At 51.1% G+C, this 16,510-nt stretch overlaps 7 protein-coding genes across 7 annotated transcripts; 6 read left to right on the top strand and 1 right to left on the bottom strand.

The window, feature by feature from the left end:
• Nucleotides 1-697: 697 nt before the first annotated feature.
• On the top strand, nucleotides 698-1,646 carry HER10_EVM0002775 (uncharacterized protein; the record flags this gene model as incomplete). Its single annotated transcript, XM_035472470.1, has 2 exons — nucleotides 698-1,371; nucleotides 1,450-1,646. 2 exons carry the CDS (start codon nucleotides 698-700, stop codon nucleotides 1,544-1,546), a joined length of 771 nt encoding a protein of 256 aa, XP_035330503.1. The 3' UTR covers nucleotides 1,547-1,646.
• A 1,072-nt stretch (nucleotides 1,647-2,718) lies between these two features.
• HER10_EVM0006773 (uncharacterized protein) lies at nucleotides 2,719-5,289 on the top strand. The gene is made up of 2 exons (XM_035476349.1): nucleotides 2,719-4,708; nucleotides 4,767-5,289. Exons 1-2 carry the CDS (start codon nucleotides 3,438-3,440, stop codon nucleotides 5,059-5,061), a joined length of 1,566 nt encoding a protein of 521 aa, XP_035330748.1. The 5' UTR covers nucleotides 2,719-3,437; the 3' UTR covers nucleotides 5,062-5,289.
• A 961-nt stretch (nucleotides 5,290-6,250) lies between these two features.
• HER10_EVM0005870 (uncharacterized protein) lies at nucleotides 6,251-7,054 on the top strand (the record flags this gene model as incomplete). The annotated part of the gene is made up of 3 exons (XM_035475473.1): nucleotides 6,251-6,627; nucleotides 6,679-6,895; nucleotides 6,990-7,054. The coding sequence occupies exons 1-3, from the start codon at nucleotides 6,346-6,348 to the stop codon at nucleotides 7,052-7,054; spliced, it is 564 nt and encodes a 187-aa protein (XP_035330694.1). The 5' UTR covers nucleotides 6,251-6,345.
• Nucleotides 7,055-7,784: 730 nt separating this feature from the next.
• HER10_EVM0002719 (thioesterase superfamily protein) lies at nucleotides 7,785-8,369 on the top strand (the record flags this gene model as incomplete). The annotated part of the gene is made up of 1 exon (XM_035472420.1): nucleotides 7,785-8,369. The coding sequence occupies one exon, from the start codon at nucleotides 7,785-7,787 to the stop codon at nucleotides 8,367-8,369; it is 585 nt and encodes a 194-aa protein (XP_035330500.1).
• Nucleotides 8,370-8,665: 296 nt separating this feature from the next.
• Nucleotides 8,666-9,806, bottom strand: HER10_EVM0003447 (uncharacterized protein; the record flags this gene model as incomplete). Its single annotated transcript, XM_035473122.1, has 4 exons — nucleotides 8,666-8,922; nucleotides 8,981-9,330; nucleotides 9,402-9,640; nucleotides 9,702-9,806. 4 exons carry the CDS (start codon nucleotides 9,804-9,806, stop codon nucleotides 8,666-8,668), a joined length of 951 nt encoding a protein of 316 aa, XP_035330549.1.
• Nucleotides 9,807-10,448: 642 nt separating this feature from the next.
• Nucleotides 10,449-13,446, top strand: HER10_EVM0011053 (uncharacterized protein). Its single transcript, XM_035480495.1, has 5 exons — nucleotides 10,449-10,781; nucleotides 10,843-10,970; nucleotides 11,055-12,506; nucleotides 12,567-12,873; nucleotides 12,947-13,446. The coding sequence occupies exons 1-5, from the start codon at nucleotides 10,713-10,715 to the stop codon at nucleotides 13,184-13,186; spliced, it is 2,196 nt and encodes a 731-aa protein (XP_035330979.1). The 5' UTR covers nucleotides 10,449-10,712; the 3' UTR covers nucleotides 13,187-13,446.
• A 959-nt stretch (nucleotides 13,447-14,405) lies between these two features.
• On the top strand, nucleotides 14,406-16,032 carry HER10_EVM0005938 (uncharacterized protein; the record flags this gene model as incomplete). The annotated part of the gene is made up of 2 exons (XM_035475539.1): nucleotides 14,406-14,474; nucleotides 14,527-16,032. The coding sequence occupies 2 exons, from the start codon at nucleotides 14,406-14,408 to the stop codon at nucleotides 16,030-16,032; spliced, it is 1,575 nt and encodes a 524-aa protein (XP_035330698.1).
• Between the last annotated feature and the right edge of the window lie 478 nt (nucleotides 16,033-16,510).

Raw genomic sequence — 16,510 nt, forward strand, 5'->3', positions numbered from 1 at the left:
TCTGGGAGATGATCATGTTGGGTGAGCTGCAGCCTCCGCGCGGCCGCTGATGACAGTGCGTCGTTAGCTGAAGCATTGCATCTTGGAGTTACGAGTTGTTGCCGCTTCTGGAAAGGCTGCCTTTCGAACCGAGCGACCCCGACCTTGGCATACGGCGCCGATCTCTGGGCGATCTTGGCGACGCAGTCCTGGCACGCCTAGCGACTGGGATGAGGTAGATGGCGTAAAGTTGACACGGACATTGCTGACGCGCTGCCGAACCAGCGTGAATCTTTCCCGTCTGCAATTTACGAGCTACTTTATTGTATGGCGGTTTCGTGAAGCTCGTGCCAGATAACGTCAGCACTAAATCAATCCTTCGAGAGGGACAAATTGTACGTGTCACACGTTCTAGAGCGTTCAAACCAAAGTGCCTCCTAGCCTTCAGGTATGGCTATGGCCGGTGATCAAGTAGATTTAGCCAGTAGCAAGTAAATCCTTCAACACCAGACAAAGCAAGGATGGGATGAAGGAAATATAAAGCCGCCGTCAATGCACTTTGGGGTTTTCTAGTTTGCGAAAAGGTACCCAGAACTATTTGAAACCCCACGCCACCGCCCGGATGAAGTCTCCGAGTTTATTTCGTGCTGCCTTCAACCCGTTCGAGGCGCCCAACGACACAGCAGGAAACCTGCAGGGAACTGGATTCCGACCCACAATGATGGGTTCAAGTTGGGCACGCATTAACGACGGCTGGGACGCGGCAGAGCTGCTCTTTGCGAAGCACCACGTCTTTCTCGAAATCTTCTGGATTTCGAGCACGTACCTGCGTTTTCTAGTCCCAAGTTGGAGGAAGGTTTCGACGCCGACTCATGCAAAGTATACGGCGCTGCCATGGATTCCTCTCATGGTCCATGTCATTCTCGGGACCATCGAGCTGGCCCGGTACTACTACCCTCTCGTCATCACCGGTGAACCTCCCGTGCCAAACTTGATCGACCTCGTTCTAGGATTGGCTTTCTCGGCCGGAAGCTTCCATCTGGCTGGATATGTCCGCGAGGGGAATATTCCCTTCATTAGAGCCACATTCCAGGCAACGTCTTTGCAGCGAGCGCTCGCCTCCACGTTGGGGTACGTGCATGGTGACGCGCAGTGGCACCGAGCGTCCATCAAGCTGCTGAACAACTTCACTTGGGTCCGATGGCTCTCCACGTTCGGGAAGCATCTCCAGGGATTCAGAACGTACGGGGAAACCTTCACGGCCACCGTGGTCATGGCTCACCCGCTTTCTTTGTGGGAGGGAGACTACCCCGCGGGGATTCCTCTCTATGCCTCCATCGTGCTCGCGTTGCTGGCCGTCGACAAGTGGGCATCACGAAAACTAGACGGAAAGTGAGTTGCGCTAGAAGACCGGACGATCCAATACCGCCGTCCGAAAATGTGGTTTTTGGGCTGACCTGAACGTCACAGACCAGGGTTCGTCCCCCGCGTTCTCGCGCATTGCGGACTTGTCACCGTGAAGAAAGCGTATTTCGAAACGTCGACGTCTGGGGAAAAGCTGGAGTAACTTGGTTGCGCGAACAGGAGTGTCGGAGGTTGGAAGAAGGAAGCTTTCTGGGCACGTCACGGATTCCGCGAGAAGTTTTGCTTTCGGCTGCGCACATTACAGATACACACGCCTAGATTCATCACGGAACAAGGTGGAACCATGGCTCGCAATTGACACATTGTTTACAGTCACATCAGACTGATTACTTACTCACAGAATTCAACGTTTCAAGTTCTCAGACTCTTGGCTGCTCCTTGTTGAGTAACGTGGTCGTAAAGAGTTTGCAATGAGTATTGGCAAAACAGTCACACGAGAGCCGCAACCGCAGGATCAATGTGGACTCGGTAAACCTCCGAAGCGCGGATGGATCACCGAATCTCGCATGCAGGTTACGGACCCAATCCCAAGTGCCGCAGCTAGTGGTCATACACCTGCATTGGGCAACGCTCGCCGTGAAAAGGGAGAGCGAAGCCGATCGGCTCGTCGCATTCGTAGCGAGTGCCGTCAGCCGCCAGGGTCCGGCCGGCGAGGTCAGGAACACGAGGGCCGTCCTGAGACTTATATGCTTCCTAGATTCCACACTGCACCAATGGCCCCTTTCCACACATGAGATCTGATCGAAGGGGAGGGAGAGGAAACGGGCGCGGGCCTTATGCCGCTATCTTATTGCGCGCCTTCTAGAAGGCATAGCGCGTCTTACTAAGTTACGCCGTGTATTACGCCGTCGTCACTATCCCCGTTCCCGCCGTGTTCTCAAAGGCCGCGAGTCAGCAAGCCGTTCGTGACGTGGGGGTCTTTTCGGTTCGCACATCCACTGATAGTGGTCCTTTTGGTCAACTCTTGGCCTACGTTGGGGCCTTGGCATCGCATGCTGCCGTCTTGGCTGCTGTTGCTTAATTTTCGCCGCATTGCATGGCATCGTTATCAGTGCTGGGCGGATCATCTTCAACGGTTCAACCGTTCAACGACACTTCAACAGAAGCGCCGTGTGTTTGTGAGTGGAACCCTTTTCCCACAATCCATACACAGAACCATCCATTGCATCCGTAGTATTCTAAGGCCTGCATCTAGGCTCGTACGACCAAGCTTCTTTGGCTTTTTCTGCCCCCCTTAGCCGCCATGTACCATAGACCGGTTCCGCAGCTTGCTTGCTGGATGGTGGGAGGGATTTAAGCAGCAAGGCGGGACCTGGGAGGGTCGTCATGAGCGAAGGCGGCGAATAGGTGGAACGACAATTCGTCTGAGCGTCTCCACGGGGGAGGTGTGATGAAGCTATCGCCCTCCAGGAAACGGGACGGGTGTGGCTGGCTCGGTCGACTTCCGTCCTAGCCCTGGCCGAGTCAACCGGGCCACGCACAACGGAGCGTAGTCGGCATTGACGACACAGGAAGGCCCGCCGTCGCCCGTACGAATACTTCGTAGCTTTGGTTCACCTTACGCTGCGGCTGGGTTACTCCGTCCTACTCCATGGTACACTCGATACCTTGTCGAGCCCTCTCCAAGACTCCCCAGGCCCGCCAGGGCCATCTCCCCTCTCCTTCTTTTCTCCATCTTTTGCTCGCAGCCCCTCCACATTGCTGACCCTTACCTCAACGGAGAGGCAAGCTCGTTTGGAGTTTGGATTATGAATCTGCCTTTGCGGTCAGAATCCCGCGGGGTCTCCGCAGACCTTTCCCCACAAGGGACAGTCACATTGAGATGAACGCGGTCCGCTAGATGAAATTCCTTAAGAACGAGGTCGCCTCGCCTCTCTGTCGTGTGCCCTTAGTCTGGCTTCTCTATCCCATCCCCCGTCGACTGTCTGTTCTCATTCCTACCGTGCGGACATACTCTCAGGCTGAACCTTCACCCGTCACCTGAAGAATTCGGATCACAGCCGTGCGTGCGCCCACAAAGATCAGTCCAGATAATGGGTGCAAACTACTTCGGCCAAACGGGCAATGCCCTGAGCGTTATCCAGATCGCTCTCGTCGTCTGCCCGGCCTTTATCCTCTTCGGATACAACCAGGCTGGCCTTGGTGGCCTCCTCACTACTGAGGACTGGGTCAAGACCTTCCCTCAGATCGATACCGTCAACACCACCGGCGAGACCAAGAACGCCAACTCAACTCTCCAGGGTTTCGTCGTTGCTACTTTTACTATTGGTGCCCTCTTTGGCTCTCTCTCATGCTCCTGGTCTGGTAACGCTTTCGGACGACGCAATGTCATCTTCTTCGCCGGTGTCTGCACTCTCATCGGAGAGATCCTCGAGTGTGCTTCCTTCCACCTGGCACAGCTTATCGTCGGTCGCCTCATCGTTGGTCTTGGAGTTGGTCAGCTCAGTTCTATTGTGCCCGTGTGGCAGAGTGAGACTTCCGGCGCCAAGAACCGTGGTCGCCAGGTCGTCCTGACTGGTCTCTTCACCTGCGTCGGTTACGTCTTGGAGAGCTGGATTAACCTTGGTTTCTGGGAGTTCAAGACTGGCCCCGTCACATGGCGTCCTCCTATCGCGATTGCCATTCTCTTCTCCTTGATGCTGATGGGCAGCATCTACTTCCTTCCCGAGTCGCCCAGATGGCTCGTCATGAAGGCTCGCTCCGCCGAGGCCCGTTCCATCATCGCCGCTTTCCGCGGCCTGCCTGAGGACTCCCTTGAAGTCCAGGCCGAGGTTGCTGGTATTGAGCACTCTCTCGAGGAGACTACGCAGAACGCCGCTAAGCTCTCCGACATGCTCAAGATGGGCGATGACAAGCTCGCCTACCGATTCGGACTCTGCATCCTGCTCCAGTTCTACCAGCAGATGTCGGGAAGCAACCTCGTTTCCGTCTACGCTCCCATCCTGTTCCAGCAGAACTTGGGCATGGAGCCCGAGCAGTCCAAGGCCCTCGCTGGAGGTGCCCTGACCTGGAAGTTCCTCTCGTCATTCCTGGCCTTCTTCGCCATTGATCGGTTTGGTCGCCGTGCCGTCTTCATCTTCAGCGGTTTCGGAATGGCTGCCTGCATGACCTGCTTGGCCATCACCACATCCTTCCCCAAGGACAACACCGCTGCCCAGATCGCCGCTGGTTGCTTCATCTACCTGTTCAACACCTTCGTGCCTATCGGCTTCTTGGGTGCCAACTTCCTGTACTGCACAGAGATTGCGCCCATCCGTCTCCGCATGGCCATGTCTTCCATCTCTACTGCCAACCACTGGCTCTGGTAAGTCCTAGCTACATTTCTCGTTTTCCATCATATCTTCTTACTAACGGCTGCCCAGGAACTTCATTGTCGTCATGGTCACACCCGTTGCCCTCAACACGATCGGCTATCAATACTACATTGTCTACGCCGTCATCTCGGCCTGCATTCCCATCAGCGTCTACTTTCTCTTCCCCGAGACTATGGGCCGCAACTTGGAGGAGATCGAAATGCTCTTTAAGGACTCTCCTTCCGTGTTTGCCACGGTCAAGTTCGCCAAGAACCGACCTATCGCTATGCCCCAGGAGTTCGAGAGCGATAAGCCGTCACAAAAGGCCGACTACGTTGAGAAGCAGACCGATGACTCTGCGTAATGTGAAGTCGAAGCATTTTACGGCCGGGAATTTGCAGGATGGACACTACAGGAACAGTTCAGCATTAGCAAGCGGAAGTCTTTTTTTTAGCGAAATGAATCAATCGTCATGATCTTGGTATCTGCGAATACCACACCCAACTACTGTTCATCTTTCCATGATTATACGTGAATATGCCTCAGCCTCAAAGGCGATCTTAACAGTTCATTGAAACGCCCACTACATGATCATATGAGGAATAATCGAGAGTGCCGACAGAATGACGAAGGCGGTCGGCAGTGGTGCAACAGTGGCGCTCGTGTATCCTTGAACGTAGTGTTGTTGGCTGTTATTCCCGGGCCCACTCAAAGACGTTGCCCTTCCTCTCCAGGTTACCTTAGCTGGGACCTGAAAGCAAGGCAGAGGCAGCTCACTTAGGTAGACACTGACATCACCCCATCGCGTGTTGTTCAGGTGACTAGTACCAAGTACGAAGCCTTGGAGCCGGGAAAGATGTGTGTCTCAACCTCCTCAATCGATCAAGATACTATCATTGGCGTTCGCTTTGACTGCATCATTGATGAGGGGTTGTTGGGCCGGTGAGAGACAGTGCTGAGCGCTCATGATGTGTGTGAGAGAATGACGACTAAGTAAACCCCGAACGAAGGCCGGCCTTGATTGAGTACCTTTCGAAATTGAAAGAGGTGCGGATGAATAAACTCAATTGAATTTTCCGTGAATCTCGTCGCGTCAAGTAGGACGAACCACATCAGCGCGTTCATGTGGGAGAGTCAATAGTGCTTATCTATGCATATTGGATGCCCTTGATCTTGTGAGATTGCAGAGAGGTCAGACGCGTACCTGTCCGGGCCGCATCTGATAGTGGTCGCCAACATTTCCCTGGTCTTACTTGCAGCTACACTAAGCCCCAATCTGGCAGGAAACACAGGCTGGGACGTAACATCAACAGGGCTGATATGCTGGGGTAAGACCGCTGTGCCTGCTGGAGTGCTATCTTCCAGTTGGCCATGGGACGATCGAGGCATCTGCCGCCTGTTGGCTGCAGAATGTTAATCACCGCGACATCATTTAAGCTTGCAACGGCTGACCTGTCAGCGACGCAATGCAACAGCAATGCAGCATCTCGTATTCGTCTATGTCTTGGCAGCCTTTGCACAGTTGGGGTGCGATAAGTCTCGAGGCTTATTATATCGAGCCTCCGCGCTCTCCAAGTAGAGGGTAATTCGGGTGTTTGCATGTAGACTTCACTTTTTAGACATTTGCTTGATCAAATTCAGCGACAAGATGCTTGGCTCAATTCTCAAGACTGTGCTATCGGCTGCGGCTGTCGTATCAGCGTGCACCCCTCCGACGGAACCTCTCTCGAACAACATCACCGAGGGTTTCGGAATCCAGGTTCAGAACGCTTCAGTGCCCATCATTCACAATCGCTACATCAACTTGTGGTCAGCAGGCGGTGGTGACCAGCATCTCTATTTGAGCCCAGCTGGAGACTCTGCTTTCAACTTGACCCTAGTCAACGGCGTGCTGTCGAGGGGCATCATCCATGCCGTCATTAACGGAGAAGTAAGTTGATCGATAGCAGTTTGGCGTTGGCGTTTTATTGACACTTTGTAGTACACCGCAGACGACAACACGACCAAGATGTTCATGACGGAACGCGGAGATCCCAAGGCCTTCTTCCAGCCGGTGTATGGATGCAACCCAGACACGGATGCTGTCCAGGTCGAGTTGGACTTTGTTTCCAGAGCCGCTGTGCCAGGTGGTTTTATCTGCTTCAGAAGTGCTTCCGGTGAAAGGCACGAGGCCAGATACTCTCCTCCCGGTAACACTGGTGAGCTTCTGATTTTTCCATCCCTCGATCTATGATTCTCATCATACCAAACCTTTTTCTACGATCTCGAAGCTAACTGAATATCTTAATCAAGTCATCAGAGCAGACCGTCCTTGCTACGAGGTTACCTTGGCTGTGGTTCCTGCCCCGACAGCTTGAGAGGAACTGAAAGCGATTGTATCCACACTAGGAAGAGAACTGTAGAGTTCGCATAACAATGCAGTAACATTCTAGTTGATGACTTCTCAAGTAATTTCAGAACTTTTCAAATCGCAACAACTTGATATTCAAGTCTGTGATGTCTCCGAATAGAGAATTGCTACTCCGTGATTCGATAACTTCAGCCCAAGGTTGTCGACCAGAAGTGCGCAACGTATCCCATCGGGTGCTGAACAGCGTCAGCCGCTACTTTGAGTAATAGCAAGTTTTGAATTGTTCCTTGTAATCTGTACTGTTACCTTTCTAATTCTTTTCGATGCGCCTAATTGGAAAACTCCAAAAGGGACCAGCGTTAGGGAAAACTGAAGGTCAATGTACTGACGCTATTCAGCATGAGGGAATAAATCCACAATTCATTCCTTATGAAATAAGACGGCAGGTACTAGAAACTTCTGATTAATGTGATTGAGTGTCAATTCAACATTGGTTCAAGTACTCATGCATATGGCTCATCGGTAAACGATTGGCACCTATTATGAGGCTTGATGCACTGTTTACTCACGTGAAACATGCACGCTGAAAGCGCTGCGGAATTCTTGCCGAGGTCCAACTCGCTTGTTTGGTAGCCACCTTAGGACCTCTATGTAGCAGCTCATCGCCAATCTCGCATTCAATACACAACAGCAACGCCTGTGCATTTACTACTCTACAACAGGAGCTTTGATTCATCATGAATCGAGTTCAGAATGACGGGAACTTACCAGAGACGGTCGCTGAACTAGAGGCCCTCCCTTGGTGTCGTGCACTCCTCAAAACCCCGACAGTTGTAACTTTTATTCCGCCATCCCGGATACCAGAAAACACCAACCCACACGACAGATTCTTCGGTAAAACACTCAATAACTTGACCGGTATACCAGCTTGCATCAGCTTTCACACCGAGGCCCCCGGTCGATCTGTCATCACTGAACTCTCGTCCCTATTCGCGCTTTCAAGAGGGGTTGATGGCTATCCCAACATCGCGCACGGTGGCATGACTGCAGTTTTGATCGACGAGGTCCTTGGCGTCTTGATTCAGAGAAACATGGACACGGAGAGGGACGACCCAATCTTCAAGATGAACACAGTCACCTCTTCGATGAACATCAAATACCTCAAACCCATCAAAACGCCTAGTGTTGTGCTAGGAACCGGGCAAATCATGGAAATCCGTGGGAAAAAGATCATGCTAAAAGCTGTTCTCAAAGACGCGGATGGTATGGAACTGGTCACCTGCGACTCAATATGGATTGGAATTCCTAGGGTCAAGATGTAATATTCTATCGAAAAGATTTGAAGAGACATGCAAATACAGACGCCCCATTCAGGGGTCGGTCTAAACAACTTCAAGCCATCTTTATTTATTGGGTGTTATTAGAGCCTTCACAGGGCTTCATATCTTTAGATTTGATGATTTATATTTTCGTGAGATAGTTTCAGCTTCTTTCAGAATGAGACACATTTCAAGATTCCAGCTCTCGAACTTTCTCAAGTAAGGTAGGTAAAACCTCATTTGAGTTTAGCATTTACAGGTCCCTGTTCACTGATATCGTACCATGACTCTGTGTCAGCTTATTGCTTCCAAGCCGTGTCCAGGATATCCTTCACCGTCCAAGCCTTGATGTCAGGGAAGATCTGGTTGAGTGTTTTCTTTCCAGCAGGGGGGATATCGAAGTTTCCATTCTCAAACCAGAGACCAAACACCGCGGCCATGCCCTGATATGCTTCTTTAGGGAAAAATGCATATGCAGGCACTTGGCTGGGAAGTTCTGTCGCCTGGCCAGTCTTCAGTTTCTCAACGCTGTCATATGCAACGTTGAACTTGGTGCCTGATATGGTCAGTCAGGCGGAACCATGTCTTGAGTTGTGGATTCAGTAGTAAATTACCCTTAGCAGCTTCTGCAAGCTGAACGAACTCATTGAAAGTAACTTTGTCGCCCACGATGAAAGTGTCAGGCTCCCACTTGCCCAGGTCTAGCGCAGCAGCTACAAACTTCCCCACATCTTTGGTGTGCGTGAAAGCTGAAGGCGTGTTTCCTGAGCCAGGAATTGCTGCGGCATTGCCTGGAATATCGATGAAGAGGGTAAAAGGGGTCATGTACGAGGGAACAGCAGGTGTCGCCCAGTAGTCAAGAAAGAAGCCGTTGTGGACGACGGTGTACTCGAGATCTTTCGTCTCTTTCAACAGAGCGGCTGCGCGAAGTTTGTTGGGCACAGAACCCAGTTGACTGCTTTGACTTCATTGATTGTCAGCATCAGGGTGCAATTCTGAAAATCTGGATATCGTCCACGTTTGCTATAAACTAACCTCTCGGTGTGCGGGATGCCCCATCCGCTAGAGATCATTCTCTTGGTAGACGCTGATGCGTCGGCGGCGCGAATCAGCTCGAACTCAAGGGGAGTTTCTCCTGGTGGCGGCATCATGTTGATGGCTGAAATGACTGTATGGACATTGTGCTCTTCCAAAATCTTGGTTGTAGCTCCTACATCGGTGTAGTCAACCACGACGATCGAGGCTCCGAGTTTCTTCTCCAACTCGGGATTTGCCTAAAGAAACGAATTGGTACCGGTTCTAGTAGAATGACGATCTCTCTATATCGGGCCCTACCTTTCTTGCGAGAATCTTGACCTCATGCTTGCCAGTGGCTACGATTGCCTCGACCAAAGTTCGGCCCACGTTTCCGGTGCCTCCGGCAACTGCAATGACTGCCATTTTGCGTGTGGTGCTTTCTGAACACAAGACTAGATGGAATATTTCACAGTAATCGTGCGAGTGAGTTAAGATAGAGTTGCTGTTTTTTAATTGTTCTACGACTACTGGCCGTGGTGGCACCAGACTGGTTCTTATACAGGTCCACCATTTGTTCTACGAGCATACATTTGCAGTACAATCGATACTCCGCTGCTAGTTAGCGGAGTTTGTAGTGGTGTATTCATATCCCCTCATTATCTTGGCGGCGGAAGCAAATAAGGTTCTTGGGCTTTGTATCCGTAAAGGCGGATTTAATCAACACGGTTGTCACTTTATCATGGACTTGGCGGAATCAAGTATGTATTCATACTTCGTACTCTGTACGGTAATTATCCCATCCAGATATCTCGGTAATAATTTGCTTCCGTGAAGCCATTGAAGGATCCATAAGTCTAGTGGGCAGACTCCAGAGTGCCCAAAGCGGTTGTGTCCCCATACGGAATAGATTACTTGCGGGAAGTTCCCTTTGCGGTGGTTTGACTGAGTCGGACCTGTGCAGCCTCCTTACCTAACCCTCTAGCACGGATGCATTTTACTTCCGGAAATTACGTGGCCGGGCCAATCATGAAACTACTTCCTCTTCCTCTCTCATCTACAGTGAAAGTTTTCCTGAATTTTGTCCGATTCGATCCCGGAGTCTTGGTCGGATTCTCAATCTATTTCTTTTTTGCGGACTGCCGGCTGCTATTCGGGGCCGAGGTGTCATTAGCATATCGCAACGCGCCGCCCGGCCGAGTGGGCCGCTCAGTCCGGATTCATTCCCGAAACAGCCGTCCGATTCTCAACTGAACCGTCCGGGGTGTTGGCGTTCCGGCATCCCCACACCTCCGCGCACCGGGTGTGGCACACCAACATACATGCTTTGCCATGGACGCTATGGATACTGAGTCCGTCCAGAGCGGGCGGACCCAAGACAAAGCTTCTCGCATTGCGAAGGTTTGTGAAACCCAGAGAAGTGAGGACGTTCAACAATGAATACTTACGCGTAGAAACAAAGGCCTGTCTCCGATGCCAATCGAAGAAGATCAAGTGCGATGGAAGGACTCCATCATGTACACCTTGCGTCAATCGCAGTCAGGAGTGCGTGTACCAGCAGGTACAGAGGCGCCGTGGGCCTGGTCGAAGGTGCGATCATCTCATAATACCCTGCTCACTTACATGGCTCTCGCCTGTCTCGACTGAATCTAGGAATTAACTTGAATCTTTTAGCAAAATGTACATCCAAGCTTTAGAAGAACGGCTATCAAAAATGGAAGCCGTACTCAATCAAGCTGGGCTTCCAAGACCAGGGGCACCGCCGACAAGAATATCACCGTCAGAAACTGACGCTGCGTCCGTTTCCGTGTTTGCAGGCCCGGCCATACCAAACAGCACAGTTCCTATACCGAGTCACCGACTGGATGCCGCACAAGCTGCAGCCAGTCATGTTCCGTCAGATCACCCAATGGGCGATGAAGCCGTATCGTCGGCGCCTAATTCAAGAAGTAGCCAGACACCCGTTCCTCAGCCTCGGGAGATCCCCGAACCGCCGTCACAACTTTCGGGGAAGATGCCAGTTTTTGCCGTAATTGCAAGCCGTATGAGAGAGGTCAATTCCGCCTCTTACTGCTCTACATTCAACAGACAAGTCTTCACTCCTCGACTCGAAAGGGAGGAGGCCATCACTATTTTGATGCCTCTCTACGACGACGTCATCAGCAATTACCCGCTTTTGAACTTTCATTACTTTGTGCGTCACTTCGAAACATTACCGGAAGCGGATGATACTTTCAATAGTACGTCGGGATGGGCATACATGAACGCCGTCATCTCTGTGGGGACGCGGTGGAAAACCATCAACAGTGCGTTCCAGGAAGTTTGCCAACTTGCCTGGCCTTTCTTCAAAAATGCATTTTCTGTCCTGACAGAGCTGATGGTGAAGGGTGGCGACTTGCTCTCTGTACAGGCCATTGTCGCCATGGCGGTTTTCATGCAAGGAACTACATGCACCAGAACTGCGACTATGCTATCTTCTGCGGCAGTAAGACTGTCTCAAAACATCGGGCTACATCGGCAGCCTTGTACAATGATGTCCATGTGTGCTCAGGATGTTGAAGCACGGAGTCGGGTGTTCTGGGCGGCCTACATACTGGATAAAGAAACGGGTCTCAACCATGGCCTGGATTCGATACAAGATGATGACGACATTGAAACCGAACTGCCCAGCGGTTGGGGAGAAGGTGTTGACATATTAAACCTCAGAGCGAAGCTTGCGATGGTAGAGTCTTCAATCCGAAGACGATTGTACACGGCGAAAGGACTCCGCCTTACCGACGCTGATCTGGTTAAGGCCATCATCGATTTAGATGCTCTTCTTGAGGAGTGGAGGTCAAGTATGCCCGCAAACCTCCAACCATCATATGAAGCCCCTGCATCGGGGTCAGACATTGCACCGGATATTCTGAATCTGCAGTTGGCATTCTATAGGTGCACGATGATGGTGCACTGGGCGGCGAGACGGCATGACCAATACTCGACTGTAGCTGTCCTCATGGGAACGCCCGCTGGTTTCGAAATGCCCTACATTCAGCTGTCCTTTTCGCAGAAGCGATGCCGCATGGCGGCGCACGCGACCTTGGGACTATTTAGGACCATTTCAACGCCGCAATATGCAGACCTATGGTAAGTCTCCGCGCACGAAGCTGTCACCCTCGGTCTGAGACACTCGACTCACATTTGCAGGCGAATCTTGTGTTACCCCCTTTGCGCAAGCATTACTCTTTTGACGGATGTGCTCGAGACTCCAGGCTCTGCTCGTGCTCGAGGGGACTTAGCAGCAACGAGAAATTTCGCCCATTTCCTTCAAAAGTTCGAAAAGTCTGAAGGTTGCGACTTGAAGCGTGTATTGACGGCGTGCGCCATGATGCAACGGACGGCGCAATATGCCGTCGATGATGCCCAGAATATAATGCGCGCCCAGAATTTGGTCGGCAACAACGGCGGCGGTGTGCCACTCATACCGGGTTTTAGTCTCAGTGAAGATGCACAGGTGAGACATGAGCTGAAGTGCGAGCTTTGAAGCCACGACTACAGACTAACGTTTCTTTTCTTTTGATACTCAGGTTTTGCAATCATTGCTCGGCACGGCAACACATCCGATGTATCTTGTCCAAGGACTGATGGGAAATTTGCCCAACCGAGATCAAAATCTCACAATGAGGCTTGCGCAACTTCTTGGTACTCCCTTTGAGAGTGGCAAGCCTGGTAGCCCACTCGGATCTCAACCTTTGCAACCGGAGACGTACGGTTTTGGGTTTGGACAAGGCCAGGCTGGTAATGACCCGACGGCCAACTGGTCTTGAGATTGGTAGATTTCGTCCAGCAGACTGGAGCAGACCTATGCTGCACGAGTTTACCACATCTAACGATGGGAATTATCCGGAGTTATATGTGCTCGCTTCGGAAAATGAAAGGTGCCTGAGAGGTGCCGAGACAATATCGCACCATCATCGGGGACCTGAGTTGAGCTGGTCTACCAGCGTTCCATCAGGCAAGGGTCCGGAATCTTAGATGGGAATTGAAGCCAAGACGTGGCTGTTATTTTATATACGTCCCGCGCCGCAGACTTGCTTAAGTGTGTGCCCGGGTACGAGCCAAGCCGTGGAGATCACTTGACTTCTGATCAGTACATATTCGCATTTTGCTCTCGAGTTGCGCTTCTTGCGAAACTTGCGACGCAAAGCCCTCAATATCTACTAGACGATTCATTCTACGATCATGTATCACTGCATAATATGCAGTAGTCATCTGAGATAGCATGAAAAACAAGTTGATCAAACCGTCTTAAGCTCTAAGATAACCCCAAAGCCAAGTGTCTCTGCCAAGTTGCGAGCTGCCGTCAGCCGCCACGGCATCCCAAGGTCGGGGTGTAACGGCCTCTTCCGGTCATTGTGCGGCGTGCCTTATCGTCGATGACCCATCTCATTTCTTCAATATCATACAAAAAGTCTCTCCAAGGCGAGCCAGAGCCCCTTGGCACACCATTTTGTCCTATGAGAAGGCGAATCGGCCACACAATTTCGGCTTCTTACCGCCTCGGCTTGACTTGTTTTAAGCCTGATCGCAGGGCAAACGCCACGTCACCTCAGCTTTCTAGGGAGTCAGCAATTCAGCAAGGAGTATCTGTGAATGAGATGTATTTCACTTTGCCTGACGTCTTGCATACTTACCGTATCAATGTCATATCAGACTGATCGCAACGCGGGTTGACTGGTTCGATAAAGAGGCCCTCTCCTTCATTTCTTCCCATCAAGCGTTCAGTCCAGTTGCGTTATTATTGGCGCGGACTCTTTACACACTCTCTTTACACTTGATTGGACTGTTGGTTATTCCTAACATTCTTTACTCAGCAAGAAGTATTCCGAAATGCCAGTCCTCAAGGACGTAGCATCTGGCATCATGGCGTGGACGAGGACGCCGCGCACCCAGACCTACAGAAAGCTTAACGCCGAGGTTGATGCTGAAGCATTACGATCCCCTAGGTCATACGATAAACAAACCTCCTCACATATACTCCATAGGATGTCCCCTAAGGCTTTGGTAAAGCTTATTGTTCCTGTCATTCTTTTCTCTGGACTACTATTTGCCGTTGTTAGTATCCCTCTGCCTCACCAAGTGCCAGCACCAGCCCTAACACATTCAGAGCCACACAGATATCACACAATACATACCCGATTCGAACAGAAACGCACTATCGTCATTGCCCCCTGTGGAAAAAGGTGGTCAGCGACGTCTCAGAATCGTCGTGCCGGCCGATGGTCCATCTCCAGAATTATGCAAGATGCTTATGTCGGGTATTGCATCCGGTTATCCCAGCTCGGTCATTGTGAACTGGGGCCGCGACTTTCAAAAGTCTCCGGGCTGGTTTGGAGGCTCTCATCTGGGCAAGATCGATGGTACTCTCGAGTTCCTTGATTCAATCACTTCTGAAGAAGCCCCAGACGACGAACGCCTTGGACCAGACGATCTCGTTCTCCTCGTCGACGCCTACGATGTCTGGTTTCAGCTCCCGCCATCCATCCTCATTCGACGATACATGGCGCAGAATTACGCTGCAGACGAACGCATTCGAAAGGAGTGGACAGGAAGCCCTTCTTGGTTCTCGTCAGACTCAGGGAACAATCTCGTACCGCGGCAGTCTATCATCATCTCGACCCAGAAGAAATGCTGGCCCGATGCTAGTCTTGGCTCTGATCCCCACTGCGACGATGTTCCCGAGTCTAGTGCACGGGAGGACATGTACGGGCCCCATACGGACGAAGGTCCTAAGCAAATGCACGACCTCCGCCCACGGTATGTCAACAGCGGCAGTCTTATGGGCCCCGTCGGAGATATGAAGCGTATGTTCCGTCGTGCCCAAGAGAAAGTCGACGAAAAGCAGTCTGCTGGCGCAGGTATATTCAGCGACCAAGGTATTTTTGCGGAGATCTTCGGCGAGCAAGAGATTTGGCGGGCTTCTAAGCGACAAAACCACGATGAATGGGTGAAACTCCAAGCCGATCAGCCTAAAAAGGCTGCTCAGGAACTTCAGCAAAATGACTTCAGTGTCGGTCTAGACTATGTCCAAGATCTTTTCACCCCTACCGTTTTCGAAGAAGATGATGGGCTATACGTTGTGTCGTCGGATGGTCCTGGACTCCGACAAGCCGCGGCCGATAGAGGCATTGATCCACCAAGGGTAGCTGGCATTCCAGAAGACATGCTTGGTTTACGCAGTCCTATCCAAGAGACTGCCATCGACAAGAACATGGGATGGCAAGATCTTCCGCTTTATACCGATTTCTGGAGTACTTCAGTGCCAGTTGTGGTACACCATAATGCCCATCGTAATGGCTTAAAAGGCCAGAGACTGCGCGATTGGTGGAAGAACAACTGGTTCTTTCCTTATCTCCGAAGTTTATTAGAGCTACACTCAAAACCACGAGAGGCCCTGGAGCCGCTGTTCAGAGTTCCGGGTCGCAATGGAGTGGAAGACTTGGTTTACACAGCACCGGCATCAGATGCTCAGAAGAGGAAGCCCCGCATCTTCAAGAAACAGGATCTCAAAGAACAAGGATTGGCAGAATCAGATTGGGACAGTCTGTGTAAGTCTGAGGGACATGATGAGTGGTGGAACGAAGTGTTGCAGGACGGTGGCGGACCTCTCTAGTTCAAAGGGCCGATGTGCTGTACGATATTACTTTCATTTCAATCACAATTTTCGATACAATTTCTCCAACGAATGTACTTGGTTCCGGATCATTACATCTTGCTTTAGCATTCGACTGAGTTTTCGCTGTTGTCAGCAATGAATCGATCTGAGGGGCAAGATATATGGACAAGCAAGGGTGCTCAATCATCTTGATTACCATTCTCTTAACTCTTCATCTCGCAACAGATATTGAGCCATACCTTCACTCCAATGATTGATGATACCATGTTGAATGAAAAGCTGCGGACAACGAGATACACATGTCGCCCTAACGAATCTATGTTCTATAAGGATTGAGCTGGACTCGGGAAGAGCTTCAGCTTATAATAATGATATTATTTTTTGCTTCACGGTCTTCAACTTACTTCATTGGCTCCAGCTTGTAATTTCAAATCATTCCCCACGGCAGCACGAGCGTTCCACTCCCATGCTCGAC

This window comes from Colletotrichum scovillei (genome assembly GCF_011075155.1).
Source record: "Colletotrichum scovillei strain TJNH1 chromosome Unknown Contig00008, whole genome shotgun sequence".
Classification (NCBI taxonomy): domain Eukaryota; kingdom Fungi; phylum Ascomycota; class Sordariomycetes; order Glomerellales; family Glomerellaceae; genus Colletotrichum; species Colletotrichum scovillei.

Excerpts from the sequence above, each read along its gene's own strand:
- HER10_EVM0006773 (XM_035476349.1), top strand. The coding sequence starts at position 3,438 with ATGGGTGCAAACTACTTCGGCCAAACGGGCAATGCCCTGAGCGTTATC. Across the intron at positions 4,709-4,766 it reads ACTGCCAACCACTGGCTCTG|GAACTTCATTGTCGTCATGG; the intron begins GTAAGTCCTAGC and ends ACGGCTGCCCAG.
- HER10_EVM0011053 (XM_035480495.1), top strand. The coding sequence starts at position 10,713 with ATGGACGCTATGGATACTGAGTCCGTCCAGAGCGGGCGGACCCAAGAC. Across the intron at positions 12,507-12,566 it reads CCGCAATATGCAGACCTATG|GCGAATCTTGTGTTACCCCC; the intron begins GTAAGTCTCCGC and ends TCACATTTGCAG. Across the intron at positions 12,874-12,946 it reads GTCTCAGTGAAGATGCACAG|GTTTTGCAATCATTGCTCGG; the intron begins GTGAGACATGAG and ends TTTGATACTCAG.